We start from the raw sequence: 15,279 nt of genomic DNA, 5'->3' as shown, positions 1-15,279 counted from the left end.
TCCGCAGCCTTGTCCAGACACACGGGCGACAGCAGTTTAACGCGGAGTGTGACATTCAACCCGCTCCGCTAAACTAGTGCAACAGGCCGGGGGGAGGCTGCTCTCGGTCCCGTTTAAACCAGCCTAAGGTGCATCGATTAGGAGCAGGCTCAAGGCACCCATCGGCCGAAGTCAGAGCGTTAATTAACCCAGCACGTGTGCGGGTGACACGTGGCGGCTGCCCCCCCGTCAGCTCCAGGGGCCTCCAAAACCAAAGGCAAGAGTCACTGCAGCTCCAGCGAAAGAGCCAGGGCCGCTATGAGACACATCCCAAGGTGGCCATGTAACATGCACGGACCAGCGGCTCCCATGTAGACAAGGCTCAGTCCCAACTGGGGCTCCCAGCTTTAGCTTGGCTGGCTAGCCGAGCCTCCAAGGCCCACGTCCTCAAAGGGACGCAGGCTCCTGCCAGTGGATATGAGGAGCCCACAGACCGTTGAGAATCTGGGCCCACATCCCCCCATCTGCCATGATGCCATTTAACCCGCTCCTGCCCCCTCAGGCTCGGCTGGCCCATCGAGGACGGCACAGCCTACTTGAAGCCAAGCTGAGCCACCCCGTGCTTGCTGCTCCTTATGCTGACTTCGTCTGAGGGGCCTGCGCCGAGGGGCCTGCGCCAAGCCAGGGCCGGGAGAAGGATGGCCCAGTGGTTAGGGAACTAGGCCAGGTGTGGGCCTAGCTTGACCACACGCTCCCTGGGTGACCTCTGCGGGTCAGCTCCTGTCAGTGCGAGCCAATAGCCTGCTGCCCAGTGGTGCTGTGCAACGTGCCATGTTTACACTCGGGAGGGGAGGGAGCCCAAGCCCAGATGCTATGGGGATGGGCCCAGGTGGAGGGATTTCTCTGTATTCTTTGTCCCCGCTTATAAGCTAATTGGTTGGTCACGGCCCTCTCAGTCGCCTCTGCTCCACGGCCTGGAGAGCGACGCGACGCGCGAGGACACAGCCGGCCCCCAAGGGGCCCCAGTCTCACACTGGAGCCCCTGGGTGCTATCACAATACGTAGACTAAACTCTGAGGATCCCTTGCAAAACTCTCAGAGCCTACTCAGGTGTTCACACTCATTGGGGAGCGGGGGAAACTAGTGGTTAGAGCAGGGGACTCCAGGGTTCTTGTCCCAGCTCTGGGGGGCAGTGGGGTCTAGTGGTTAGATCAGGAGACTGGTAATCAGGACTCCGGGATTCTTTTCTCAGCTCTGGGAGGCAGCAGGATTGAGTAGCTAGAGCAGGGTGGGAGTCAGGACACCTGGGTTGCATTGGCCGATAAATTACTGAGCAAGCCGCTCCCCACTTCCCTGTGCTGCAGCTTCCACACCTGTAAAATGGGGCTCGTGAGACTCACGTAAGGGTTACAAAGTGCTTTGAGATCCCCAGCTGAAGGTCACTCCTGGCCTGTATAATGCTGAGCAGTCACTGGCTTCCTTGTCCCCAGTCAGCAGCTGAGGCTTTTAGATCAACCGCACAAGAACCTGGCGGATCCATACTTTAACTGGTGGTTTAACCCCCCCACCCCCAGCACGCGCTCCCCCTGCCCCACTTTTCAAAATCAGGTGGCCGTGGAGGGTTGCGTTTTGAGCTGTGGGGCGCACAGGGCTGTTTGGGGGTGATCCCCGCGCTGAGTTCCAAGAAAGATCAGCCTATTTACATATTAATAGAAAACAGAAAACCGTCCATGCAGCAGCCACCAGGAGGAGGGGCTGGTTAGATCACAGGTTGATTTGGAGCTAGATGTGCTTCCCTTCCCCACTCCTCCGGGCCGCACTTCAGGTCTTGGGCAGAACCTACGGGGCTTTCGGGACCTACCAGCAAAGCCATGGCCAGCAAAATAATCCTAGCCCTGCACACGCCCTTTTCGGCCCTTGGATCTCACTGCACTTTGCGTGAGGAGAGAGTGCTTCAGGTGGGGAAACTGAGGCACAAAGCATGCACGAGACTTGCCCAAGGTCACACATATTGACAAAACTGGATATAGAATCCATGAGTCCTGTCGCCCTGCCTCCCTCCTGCTCTAACCACTAGGCACCGCTCCCTTCGCAGAGCTGGGAAGAGAACCCAGGAGTCCTGTCTTCCAGCCGGCTGCTCTAGTAGACCCCTCTGTGTATTTAATGTCAGATAACCTGATGGTGTCAATAGCTTTAATTGCTGAAAACTAAGATTTACCTTCACACCCGAAGGCCAGAATTAAACTCCTTGATCTCAGATTTTGGTGCCCAACGTGACCTGCTTTGCTGAAGGTGATGAACAGCCGCAAACCACAACAGCTCAGCACCTTTGCAAACCGGGCCCCTTGCACAGCGGTGGCTCCGGATGAAATGCGGACGCTCAATGTGAGGGGTGGAAACGTCGCCCTCGACATCCGAGCAGAATCTGTCGGAAGGGGCAGGGCCAGGACTCCTGGGTTCCTTCCACAGGTCTGGGAGCGGAATCTAGTGATTAGAGCAGGGGACTGGGAGTCAGGATTCCTGGGTTCTACTGCCAGGGCTGGGAGAGAAGTCTCATGGGTCCAGGAGTCAGGACTCCAGGATCCCCTCCCTAGCGCTGCTGCTGACTTTGCCGTGTAACTTCGCACGAGTCACTGCGGCGGCCTGTGCCTCGGTTTCCCCATCTGAAACGGGTGACGGTAACCTTCAGCGGCACAGCCTTAGCCATGTTTGCAGGGAGGATGTCTGGCTGCCAGGGGATCATGGGCGTGGGGTGGTGGTATTACACGAGGCTCATTTAATACCAGGTGACTGATCTGTCCTAACAAAACGTTACAGAACCGGGGCCAAGGCAGACTTGTAAAACAAAACTGAGCAACTCCTCCGCCCTGGAGGAAAACCAGGGGCAGGGCAGGGCGGGGTGGAGGAGGGTTATCCCCTGTGCAAGCAGATGCCCCTCCCCTCACTTGGCACCAACAGGGGCTGGCTTCCCTGCCTGGCGGAGGAAACCAAGCTGAGCTGCAGGCTCCTCACAGGCAGGGCGATCGCTGCTGGTTTGTTGATAGAAAGCAGCCCTTGGCGGAGTCACGAATAGAACCCAGGAGTCCTGACCCTCTGCTGTCACCACCAGACTGGACCAAACTTCCTTCCAGAGCCCGGAACAGAACCCAGGACTCTTACCTCTCCCCCTCCCCTTCCCCCATCCCTTGCTCTACTCACTACACTCTCCTCTTTCCCAGCAACCCCCTGCATCCGCAACAGGCCTGTCCGGTCTCTGTCCCCCGCTCCCCAGCCAGCGCCAAAGAGCTGCCAATCTGAGGGCTGAGTGACTCCGACGGGGTTGGCTGCCTACTCGAATGCAGGGCCCGGCCCAGTTCAGAGAGGGCAGGTGCCCGTCTGCTGTGCCGGCCAGCTCCCTGCTTGCTGCCCGCGTGGCATGGAGCCAGGGCAGTCCGGTAGCCCCGTTTCCCCGCTGCCTCGCAAGAAGACAGGACAAAGCCAGCAGCTGCCGTAGGGCTGAGCCCTGCCCACATGCACCTTCCGCCACCCCATCTGCTCGCCATGGCGGGGCCCAAGTTGGAGCCCGGCAAAGAGAGGCCGCGGCCGGAGCTTAGCCGCAGTGCTGGTGCCGGCTGCGAGGCAGGAGGAGACGGCATGCCTGGAGCCAGGCGACACCGGGCGGGTCAGGCCTGGGACTCCCTCCTGCCACGGGGAACTTGCAGCCTGACACGCGCAGCCTTCCTGGCCTCCCGACAGACCCCTCGGGGGAATTTAACTCTCAGAGGCCAGGGGCAGAGAATGCTAACGAAGCTAAAGTGGGGTAGCTTGAGTCCATTATGTAGGGTGGGCGCAGAAGCTGTAGCAGGAAGGCAGCATGGCCTAAGGGACAGAGTCCTGGAGCGAGGATCCACCTACATCGCACACACAGCTGTGACCGCAGCATGCGGAGAAAACCCCTGGGTTAGCTTTGATCTCGCCAGCATGAAGCCCTGGACGCCGCCCGAGGATGTCCCCAGGATCCCCAGTGTCCTTGTACAACCCCCCCCCGCGGCAGCGTCCCTGCTGTTGGCACTGGAGCCGGCTAGATCAAAGCCAGCAGGGGTATGCCTACATGTGATGCAGTCACGCCTCTGACTGCAGCGTAGGCAGATTCTCAGACTCAAGAGATCTGGGGTCTATTCACAGCTCTACTGCTGGGTGACCTCAGGCGAGCTATTTCCCTGCCCCGTGCCTCAGTTTCCCCATATGTAAAATGGGGTTAATGATCCTGACCTCCTTTGGAAAGGGCTTTGAGATGTACTGGTGAAAAGCTCTCCTCAGGAGCTCTCTTATCTAGTTAAGAGCATGGGGAGGGATCATTACTGTTTTCTCCTTGAAATCAGCAAAGATGTCAGGCCGTGACCTAACAAGGGACCGTTTGCAACTCTGCCACCTGGACTGGCTTTAGAAAGCAGCCTGCAATACCCTCCGGCACATCTCTCCAGTGCCGTAGCCACCCCGCCATGACACCCATGGGCTCTCAGTGTCACCAGGCTGGAGAGAAAGGCAAAATTGCTCTTCCTCGCACACCTCGATGGGGATGCCCGTGAGGAAGCATCAAGAGGTGTGTTTTTTTACTTCTCTTCCTTGGCAAACTAACTCAGTGCGTGGCCCAGGCTGGGCTGTTTGAGTAAAAGTGACTTATTGGAATGGGTTTGAGTGTCCACAAGGGCGGGGTGACTTGTTAACACTTTCCCCACATTAATCAAACTGAAAACACCCGATTATGAACTCGCGGCGATGTCAAGGCACATTCCACGCCCCCAACTAGTTACTCAGCTTTCTGGGTGTCTGCAGAACAAAGCAGATCCTGAGATCTGGGGGCCCTGTGAGTCCCACAGCTTCAAAAACAGGCCCACAGGGTCTAGACGTGGAGGCGGTGTCTCGGGCTGGGTTTCCCCCCCTACCCCCCCCCAGCTTAAAAAGATTGGGGTTTTTTTTAGTTTAGGTTTGGAGATTGAGACAGCGCCTCAGACAGGTGTTGTTCTGGGGGTGCCAAACTGGTCAGGGCAGACAAGATGGGCTACAGAAAAAAGGCAAATAGCATTGTCCCCCCCCCACCCCAACTTTTGAGGGTAAAGAACCTCCCACGGGTCGGCTGTGCAAAAAAATCACAAGTTTAGGGCCAGTGTTTATTGATAGCCCTGACTGTAGGCAGCCTCTTTCGCTGTCATATCCAGGGGCCAGGTCCTCCAAAAAGCAAAGCTCTGAAGTCCCCAGCTCCCACTGCCCCGCTTACAGCCAGGTTTTGCAAGCAGCTGGTTTTCCAAACCCAATATACTGAGCACTCCTGAAAATCCAGCCTGTTATTTTGGTCTCTAAGTGGGCCCTGAGCTGGTTTTAAATATCTGGCCCCTAGGTGGGTCACTCATCCCCACTATTATTTCTTGAAAGTCTTTGTTACTGACAGGTTTGAAAAAAAATTGCAGCAAAGCTAAAAGTTGAAATAATAAAAAAAAAACAACCAGCCCCCAAAACCCAGCCACAAGCAGGATGTTGACGACGAAAAATGGAGAAAGCCCACTGAGACCCAGCTATCTGCTATTGATGTTATGTGAAAGGCACCCGGCTATCATGGCAGTGGGGGGTACGAAGATAAAACAGGTTAGACCAGCAGACAGGCAGATCGACAGATAGATGAAGTAGATAAGCTAGATTAGACAGACAGAGTTTAAAATAAAAATTAAAGGTATGTTGAATCCAGATAAATTATGAATAATGGGGAGATTGGGCAGCACATTACAGTTGAAAAATGACTCCCCAGTGAATATTAATGGTGTGTCAATTGCCTACCTCTACAAACTGGGCTAGTGCTGAAAAAAATCCGGTCATCTGTTAGCAAAAATAATCCTCATTCATCGACTAAATACTGTCTACAGGTCTTTTGTTGTCTGTCTCAGTTTTGTCCCTGCTTAGGCAATGCAAGATTTCGCTATATATTATCTATAAAATTAACAAACCAATCGAAAGCTTTTTTAAATTCACAACAGAAAACAGCTGAAAGATTCTTCCAAGAGAATTTTGCACACAAAAAATGACGACACTTTACAGGTTTGTCAGCACTAAAAAGTTGTACCAATTTGGGGAAGAAGCTATCCCAGTGTTAAGGTACCTTTATACTGTACCAGCATAACTGCACCCACACTACGGGTTATATTGATATAACTATATCTGCAAGCAAGCAAATCAGTCAATCACACTCCAAACCAACATAAATTATACTGGGACAATTTTGAAGTGTAGACCTGGGCTAAGAGGGAAGCAGCATGCTAATTAGATAGCAGAAGCTTAAGAAACGTGCAATTAACATAGGCAGCAAGATGCTGCACTCAGCAGTGTCTACTTTCCATTGTGTATTTTCCAAAAGTTTTGACACAGAGGGGTTTTTATTTATTTATTTATTTAGGACGTGAGTCTGATCAATCCAGCATCTTGCTCTAAAGTTTAACCATTCCTTTCTGTTCCTTTTACATGCAAAGGGAACAGCACAGTTATCACCCTTTGACAAAAGTCTCGGTTGTGCCTTTGCATCTGAAGATGTTTTGCTGATTTAAAATAAAAACATTGTAGAATGATGCTGTTTCTCTTACTAAATTCAAGTTTCAACGCTGCAGGATCATGCATTTAGTTTGGGGCAGATTCTCAAGTGGTCTGCACCTGCAATAGGGGAGAGATTTCCCCAAAAGACCTCAGCTTTTATTTAGGCACCAAAATAAAGACCCGATTTTCCAGAATTCAGCACCTACAGGAGCTCAACTGTATTGAAAATCTGGCTCTAAATTCCATACAAATTAGAAATTAAGAGCCAGATCCCAGAGCCAATAAAGCGAGGCGGACATCACATCAGCTGAGGATTTGGCCTGAAGAATTTTTAAACACCCACTATACACAAGAAAGATGTACATAGCTCATAATAATTGATAGATCGTGTTGTTTTTCCATAGCCGTTGCTCAGAGGGTCTAAGAGTCGTTTGGTTTGACTATGAAACTTCATTATCAAACAGTTCATAATCTCGTATCATCAAAAAGCAACTGATGTTAAGCAAACCGATGTTTGAACACAATGGAGGAGTGAAGAGCTGACAAAGATGTGTATCTTGCTAAACCACCATAATGTGGTGTTTAATTAACACACAATAATTATTCTATAAAGTCAAACTCATTTATGCGAAAACGAAAGCAATTGCATAACTGTGCGCAAGATATGGATCTGCTTAATTCTTAAATAAAGTTTTAATAATCAGCATATTCTAATGAATACAACACTGCTTCACTACTGTTAAATTGACTGCATATTTAGGAGTCTCATTTTCCCTCTGAGTATTTATTTTTATTTTGCATCTCAAACATTTTTTAAAAATTTACATTAAGCACTACACTAATTAGAAAAATGTTTAGCATTGATACCAGCTGGATTTGAGTAGGACTTAATTAGTCTTTATAATTGAACTAAAAGGACCGCTAGGATCTCTCTCCCCACTAACAGATCCTCAAATATTCTGTGAAAATGAAATTTATTCACAACACAGCAAGTGGCTTTTATTAACAAAGTCAACTTTTTGCATTCTGCTGTGTTATTAAACAGCAACAGGCTGAGATATACATTCAGGATATTTTTGTACTGTCCAAAACCTAATTGTGTTGTCCCATTGTCCCTAATTGTGTTGTTTTCCGATCGATCCAGATTTGAAATACTTCTTGGAAAGAAGTGAAAAGATTTTAAGTCTTACTTGTTCCATCTTATTAATTTGGGGATTTTGAACACATATAAACACCTTCAGTCAGTTAAGGCAAGAGATGAATTGACCGAGATCAGAGGTTTATTTCAGTAACAGATTGAATCAGACACTAAAAAAAGAAACCCAAAAAGTTATGACACACAAAACCAGATTTTCATGGGCTCAGCACCCGACGCTGTGACCTTGTCTGAAGATCTAGCCACTTAGTTTGCTGTCTAAATATTTTTGGTGCCCAAAGTTTGTTTTATTTTGCTTCTGGGTAGTAATCATTTGTGGCTGTGACTCTAATTAATTTTAGAGCCATTTTGCACGGGCATTTTTTAAAATTGTGGTTTAAACTGAAATAAATAATAATAATTAAACTGGTGCTGGGGTCTTTTGGAAAATTCTGACCTTAGTCAATTTCAAAATAGACCCAGCAAGACACACACACACTAGGTCCTCTACAGAGAGAATTCATATTGAGAATGCAGCAATCTCTAGGACCCATCTCTAAGAAAGTTAATTTGTCTCTTTTATTACTGACTGATTTGCTTCGCTCTTTCTCTCTAGTGACTTGGAGTGATCAATCACTAGAGTATCTGAGCCCCTATCATTCTGAGATCAGGAAGCTCAGCCCTTCACAGGATCAGGTCCCTTATTTGCTGAAAAGAATTCAGAACCATGCCGAAGCATCAACAATCAATCTATGCTCAAACCCCATACTGCAAACGCATTTCCCCTCTGCCCCCCACAGCCTCCACACTCACAGAAAACTATAATTGTTCCACAGATCCTGGCCAGGCTGACTCCCCCAGTCACAAGATTGGGCTGTGGTAGACAAAGAGTTCATGTCAGAAAGTTTATGTCAGAAAGGACCATTATGATCCTCTATTCTGGTCTGATCTTTTGCATCACTTCTGATTGAGCAGGACCTTATCTTTTAGAATCAATGAGGAGTCCGGTGGCACTTTAAAGACTCAACCTTATCTTTTAGAAAGGCATTCAGTCTTGATTTGAGAATTTCCACAAGATGGAGAAGCCACCACAGCCCTGGGCAAACTGATCCAATGGTTAGTTACCCTCCCTGCTAAAAATGAGCACTTATTTCTAGTCTGAATTTGTCTAGCTTCAGATTGCAGACACTGGATTTAATTCTGCTTTTTTTCTGCTAGATTAACCAACTACCTACAATCATAAATCCCTTCCCCAGGTTGGTCGTAATCAAGATACCTCTTAACTTTCTTGTGGATAAATGAATAGATTGAGCTTCTTCAGTTTCTCTCTCTCTCAGGCAAGTTTTCCAGAGCTCAACCCATTCTTGTAGTTCTACTCCTTACTCTTACACTATAACCCTGCGTATACTCTTACACTATAACTATCCCCCTTCTCAATCACCAGATCTAATCAATCCTCTAAATCATTTGGTCACCAGACCTTAAATCATTTCACTAGATCGCAGGGGACTCTGATTCTAGAAGTCACATCATCACATCCTCTGTGTGTAATATGAAGAAATAAAAATAACCCCTAGATCTTACCTAGCACTTTTCATCCATAGATCCCAAAGCATTTTATATCGGAGGGGAGAATATAATTATTTCCTCTTTGCAGAGATAAAATCGTGCATCAAAAATAAATTTGTCTGCAAGCACATTTGGATTCTGGTGGGGCTGGAGGTCTAGTCCGGTCTAGCCAGGAGGCAGAATCTGGCCCCAAATCGCTACCATTTCTAAAAAAGAACGAACAAACTGCTAGTGGAAGTATTCCTTGTAAATCTTTTGCAAATCTTTTATAGCCCATATTCATCCAATTCATACCGCATCTGATTTGAACATGGCTTCTACTGTAAGAGCTTTAGCCCTGTATCTTACTGGAAATATACACATAGTTGGAGATGAAATTTGACAAAATATGCGCTCAGATTAAGAGACAACAGTGGCATTTCACTTACTGCTACGAACTCCACTCCTCTCTGTCCCACCCTGACAACTGACGGGCTTTGGAAAAAAACATTGAGTATTTCTCTGACTATGGCATCACTAATTGAAATGTGGGAAAGGAAGAGAGATGTATTTTAAAAGCAGTTTCGGGTTTAAGAACCCAACGCATCAATATAGTCTCTGAAACCTCAGCTCTTGCTACCACCCTTTATTCTTCTCTCTGTATATATCTGTTTATCGCCTCCCTTCAAAGCAAAACTCTCCCAATGAATACACTTTCATTATATTCTCAGTGGCTCAGATAAGAGGCTTGAATATCACTGACAAGGAAACTATATTTTGTCCAAGAGTTAAATATATTTGCGTTAACTGATCACAGGAGATGAAATCACTTTCGCAAATCAGTTCAAACTATGTTATTACAATTGCTTTCACTATAGAACAACATTTCAAATACCCTGATTCGGGGCACGGCTAGCTAGTTTAGTCACTTCTATATATTGCCTTTAGGAAACTGCAATGGTTATTGGGATTCACAACACTGAGAGAAAACCACACAACAAAGAAGATGCAGTCTGGGAACCGGTTATCCTAAGAGCTTTGAATTCTTAGATCAGTGGAAATTCTACCAGAGCTAAGACAGAATTCAGCTGTATCTACTTCTTGGGTTACACACGCGCTAAACCACACCACAAACGCTACAATCCCCAGGCAGAAAACGTGTAGCAAAACTCATATAATCTTTGTGTTCTGCCTCGGTACCACACCTAGTACCACGGTGACTGGGGCTCCTGGGTGCAACCACAATACACATAATTATAAAGACTGCAAAACGTCTTCAATGGAAGTTAAAGGCACTCAGCGCTATGCAGAATCAGGCCCTAACATCAGATTTCCAGTTCTACATGCCTCCCAGGCTGGATAAAAATCAATGACTTAAAAAAAACCTTTAAAAAATTGTATTTTTAAATTTAAATTAAAGACAGGTACATTTTTTCTTAAAGTGAACTATTTAAAAATAAATTTGCACCTATGTTAAGACCTACACTCATTATAATCTATTAAAATCATTTCAATGAAATGCAGAAAATAATATTAAGCAGTACGCAACTGCCAAATTTTAAAGAAAGTCAAACCACTGAACTCGTGTAAGTCACCAGCTAAGCGCCTGCAACCAGAGTTTGAAGTCGTTCTAAATCAGCTTTTGACAGCAGCAACCTCTTGAGCACAGGCAGAAAGAACACTTTCGTCATTTCTGTTTATTCAATGGCTAGTTCATTCAAAGTTAAGAAACCAACTGGGAGCTGACAAAGCAGGAAAGCTTGTTTTCCCTTTTCCAATCTATGAATAAAAGCTAAGGTGTGAGAGGACAAACTCTATTAGTTCTAAAATCTTCCAGGAAAATCAGTTAGTTTGAAATACAAAACATGTTTTGATTCACGTATTTTTGTTTCTTATGAATACAGCACATTGAAAGATATTTTTATTCAACTAACTTTAAAAAAATGGAAAACCCTGCTTTTCTGCATTTTTGTTTGAATTGCAATTTCCATCCATATACAACTTGACACAAATCATGAATAAAAAATTAATCACATACAGTAAATGAGAAATGCATCACTCACCATTTTCTAACATCATAAAAAATTTAAAATCTGAATAAAAGTAAGTTAAGTGCTATAAATGAATTGCTTAAATAAATGCGTGTAGATATAGTGTAGCCTCCTGGCTCAAACAGCACCAAATTTTGAGTGAAGGCTATATTTAGTTGCAAAGCAAAATGTTTTAATGGTTACTAACCAATGAGAATCAATTTTTCTTTAGGAAGATAACTGAAAGGGACAAACACAAAGCACAATTAAACTTGATTATTTAAATTAAGGTTTCCTATTTGCTGATTTAAACCATGATTGAAAGTGGTGATTTTAATCACTTCTATTTAAATCAATCCACCTGATGTCTCCCCATTTTCTACACACGCAACAAGCAAAACCTCAAAGCAATTCTACTGAAACTACACAAATACCCGGGACACACTTAGAAACAGTATTACGAGTTGCAATCTTTTTTTTTTTTTTCTGGTAACACAAAATATTAATTGAAAAAAACCCTCAACACATCTTGAAGCAAAAGATTTGGGTCAGATCCTCAGAGTGTATAAAGCAGGTTGTTACCTTGATTTCAATGGAATGACACTGATCTACACCTGCTAAGGATTTGGCCCGTTGTTTCTCAAAAGGCTCTTGGAAAGAAAAAAGGATCTGAAATTTCCTATCGCAAATTTACAGAGATCCTGTAAGTCACTGCATCTAGGGAAAGCCGAGGTCAGGTCTGTATCTCGGGGAGTGGGGTTTGAGGTTTATCATTTTTAAATTCACCAATTCTGAAAACACACAAATTACTGGAACAGCCAATTATTAATTGGAACATTTTTTAAGAGAAGAATGAAGTGGGCTGGGAGCCCAGCAGAGGTATCGGATAAGTAATAGGGGATAGTAAATGTAAAGAAGCGGAAACTGATAAGCTAATTTTTCCCATATACTATCTGTACTCAGGAGCCCCAGTTATAGAGCAGGACCCAGTTGTGCTGGGCGCTGCACATTATTATTTATTAGGTGTACTACGGTAGCACTAGAAGCCCCAGCCACAGACTGCAACCCTGCCGCGCAGGGCGCGGTACAGACACAGAATAAACATTTGAATCCCTTTGCTTGGTGGGTTGATTTTATGTCTGGGGTTCCGACAGTAGCGTATTCGCTCTGCCCAGGTGTATACAACACACACCAGAAGATTAGAGGGAAGAAAACAACAACAAACCACTAAAACAGATTTTCTGAGGCACCCCCTCTCCGCAGCGCAGCGCGGCTTCTGTTATTCTCCAGGGATACTGCTGGGGGCTGAGTGCTTGGAAGTCGCTGGGAAGGTCTAACAGCCTGGGAGCCTGATGGAAGGACTGGCCAAAGTCCTGGAGAGAGTGGACTGCAGGAGGCTCGATGGGGTCTCCCTGCCTTTGGCCTCTAGGAGTCTCTAGCTTCGGGCCGCTCATTGCCCTTGGAGCACACCCGACAGGTGGCTGCTCAGGGGAGAGGTGTGTGAGGGCCCAGGAATAGAACCCAGGTCTCCTGGTCCCAGGACAGCAGGGGGAGCAGGGTCTGAAAAGCAGCCCACAGTTGTTATTAGGGCCCTCTCTGCTTGGGGTTGCTGCTCCCACGCCCTCAGATGGCTTCAGGAAACCATCTCCTGCCACCCACAGACACACGCGGTGGAATGGGGCAAGTTATGTCATCAAAGGAGCAGCAACGGGCGAGGGTGGGCCTGGAACCGGTTTTGACCGCAAGTGGCAGAGGGACGCAGGAGAGTCCCACAACAGCCGGGCAGGCAGACAGGCGGGGAGGAAGACTGCGTTGGTGAATAGGGCTCCGATCCTGCACTAGCTAAACCAGCCCAGGCCAGATCCTCAGCCAGCGTAAACTGGGGCAGTTAAAACGAAATTAACCCAGCTATGGAGATTGGGGATCTGGCTGTAGTTTTGCGACTGTTTTCAGGGGGAGGAGGTTCAAATCCACCAGGCTCCACTGCCTTAGAAGAAACTGCACCTCCCTGCAAAGGGGAATCTGGCTACTGACTGCCGAGCATCACTAGCCACAAACCAAGGAAGGAAGGAGCCCATTGGGCTGATAATCAGAGATTTCTGCAGCTCTTGCTTTGCCTTTCCTGGCCAGAGTAGTTAAAGGCACTGACACATCTGACCGCCCCAGCCTGGGAGCAGCACATGAACTGAGCGAAAGGGAGGTGAACAGAGAGCCAGACCACAGAGTCCCTCAGCAGATCAAAAAAACCTTAATCAGCAACTTTCCCTCCACCTCTTCAGCACTAACCTGTACGCGTGGCATCGAATGCAGAAAACCCACAACCCTCCCTTCCCGCCCCGAGGTTCCGTTTCGCCTGCTGCCAGGGCCCTCCGCAGGCAGTGGCTGCAAGGGGGTGAGGGGCAAAGGGTCTCCAGCTCAGGTGGGCTGAGCCGAGTCAGAGCTGTGGTGGCTGGTTGAATCTGGAACCGAGAGAAAGCCCAGCCCCACCTAGACTTCTACAAGGGGCCGGGAGGCTGTTTGTGGCTGGCTGGGGTGAGCTCTTTTGAAAGGAACTGTTCAGAAAGTTGTTTAAACAAAATTCCCCTTGAGCTAGTCTGAGCTGAAGGCACGAGCTAACACAAGCTCTAAACCCAGCTGAATTTCCGTGCTGGGAGCGAGCGCTGACCCAAGGAGGCAGCCGGCGGGGGGGGATGAGGTTTCATGATCCGGGCACAACATTGGGAGCCAGGATTCCTGGGGTCCATTCCTGCCTCTGAGCAACAGTGTGGCCTAGGAGTTAGAAGGGGAGAAAGGGAGCCAGGACTTGTGGGGTTTATTCCAGGCTCTGAGAGGCAGCCTGGCCTTTGTTCTTAGAGCAAGACTGGAAGCCAGGACTCCTGGGTTCTATTCCCTGCTTTGCCCTCGACTTGCTATGCAATCTTGGGGAGTCACTTCCCTGATCAGTGCCTCAGTTTCCCCTTCCACGCTTTGCCTGTTTTGTCTATTTAAAGACTGTGAGCTCTTGGGGCAGGGTCTGTCTCTCTCTCAGTGTTCATGGAGCATCTACCACAATGGGGCGGAGATCTCGGCTGGGGCCGTGAGATGCTATTGAAATATAAATAAATAATCATCATAGGTGGGGAAGTGGGACAAGGTTACAGGTTTCCCACGATCAATGAGCGCTCTACAGAGTATTTGCAGCCTGAAGAGAGGTCAGCGCTGTGTACGTGGGGCAAAAAGGAACAAAGATATCCACCCTCCCCAAAGGAGCTCAATTGTTCCAAACCCCTAAATTCATCCGCTGTTTTTTTTTTTTTTTTTTTTTTTAAAACATTAGAAACACAAACCATCAGATTTCCCTTCATCATGGGCAAGAAACAGTTTTCAGGGCCAGGGAATGGATGTGACAAATTGCCAGGCTAGCAAGATCACAAACATTGGCCAGACCCACATGGGTGCAGGGGTCCCCCAGCACAGATCGTACTGGATTGGGACTTTAAGTACCTGTGGGCTGGACTCCTGCTCAAGGTCGCTGCCAGGGGAGTTGCAGTGTCGGGGTGTTTTTGAGCTCAGACTATGGCTGAAGGAATATGATTGCATTCTCAGTGGTGTCTACACTATATCTACATGGGCCATTCCTTTATCTATTTTAGCTTCGTTAATTTCTTTTTTGTATATTTTTATTTTGCCCTGTCGATTTTAGGGTCTGCTAAAAGCCTGTGAGAGGGGTGTGACATCGGACATTCAACACAATTTCACTGGGGTTTTAAATTAGACCATTTGTTCCACTCGCACAGGGGAGAAAATGGAACAACGTGCTGGGCCAGAACCCCAACTGGCGTAAATGGACGTAGTTTCTTTGATGTCAGTGGGCCACATCCCCAGCTGATTCCACTGACGTCAATGGAACAGATCCTCAGCGTGAGTAAAATAGCACAGCTCCATTGACGTCAATGGGCCAGCCCCCTAACCGGTGTCAATCCGCATCGCCCCATTGACACCAACGGGGCAGATCCCAGCCAATTGTGGATCAACGTCGCGCTGCTGACT

The 15,279-nt window shown here is 47.5% G+C and overlaps 1 protein-coding gene across 7 annotated transcripts in view; it reads right to left on the bottom strand.

Moving 5' to 3' along the window:
• Positions 1 to 15,279, bottom strand: part of RORC (RAR related orphan receptor C) — an 87,307-nt gene that overhangs the window by 38,563 nt on the left and 33,465 nt on the right. For 2 of the 7 annotated variants that reach the window (XR_006287364.1, XM_043535280.1), the window contains exon 1: positions 2,198 to 2,535. The exons of 4 other annotated variants lie outside the window; for them this stretch is intronic. Coding sequence is in view for 1 of the 3 variants with exons in the window: in XM_043535280.1 (XP_043391215.1) it covers positions 2,198 to 2,393 (196 nt within the window). In the remaining 2 variants the exon portion in view is untranslated. Of the gene's footprint in view, positions 1 to 2,197; positions 2,536 to 13,536; positions 13,656 to 15,279 lie in introns of those variants that run through there. One more of the 7 variants, XM_043535284.1, reaches the window with a different exon arrangement.

Source organism: Chelonia mydas, chromosome 24 (genome assembly GCF_015237465.2).
Source record: "Chelonia mydas isolate rCheMyd1 chromosome 24, rCheMyd1.pri.v2, whole genome shotgun sequence".
Classification (NCBI taxonomy): domain Eukaryota; kingdom Metazoa; phylum Chordata; order Testudines; family Cheloniidae; genus Chelonia; species Chelonia mydas.
This window is presented reverse-complemented; position numbering and strand designations above follow the sequence as displayed.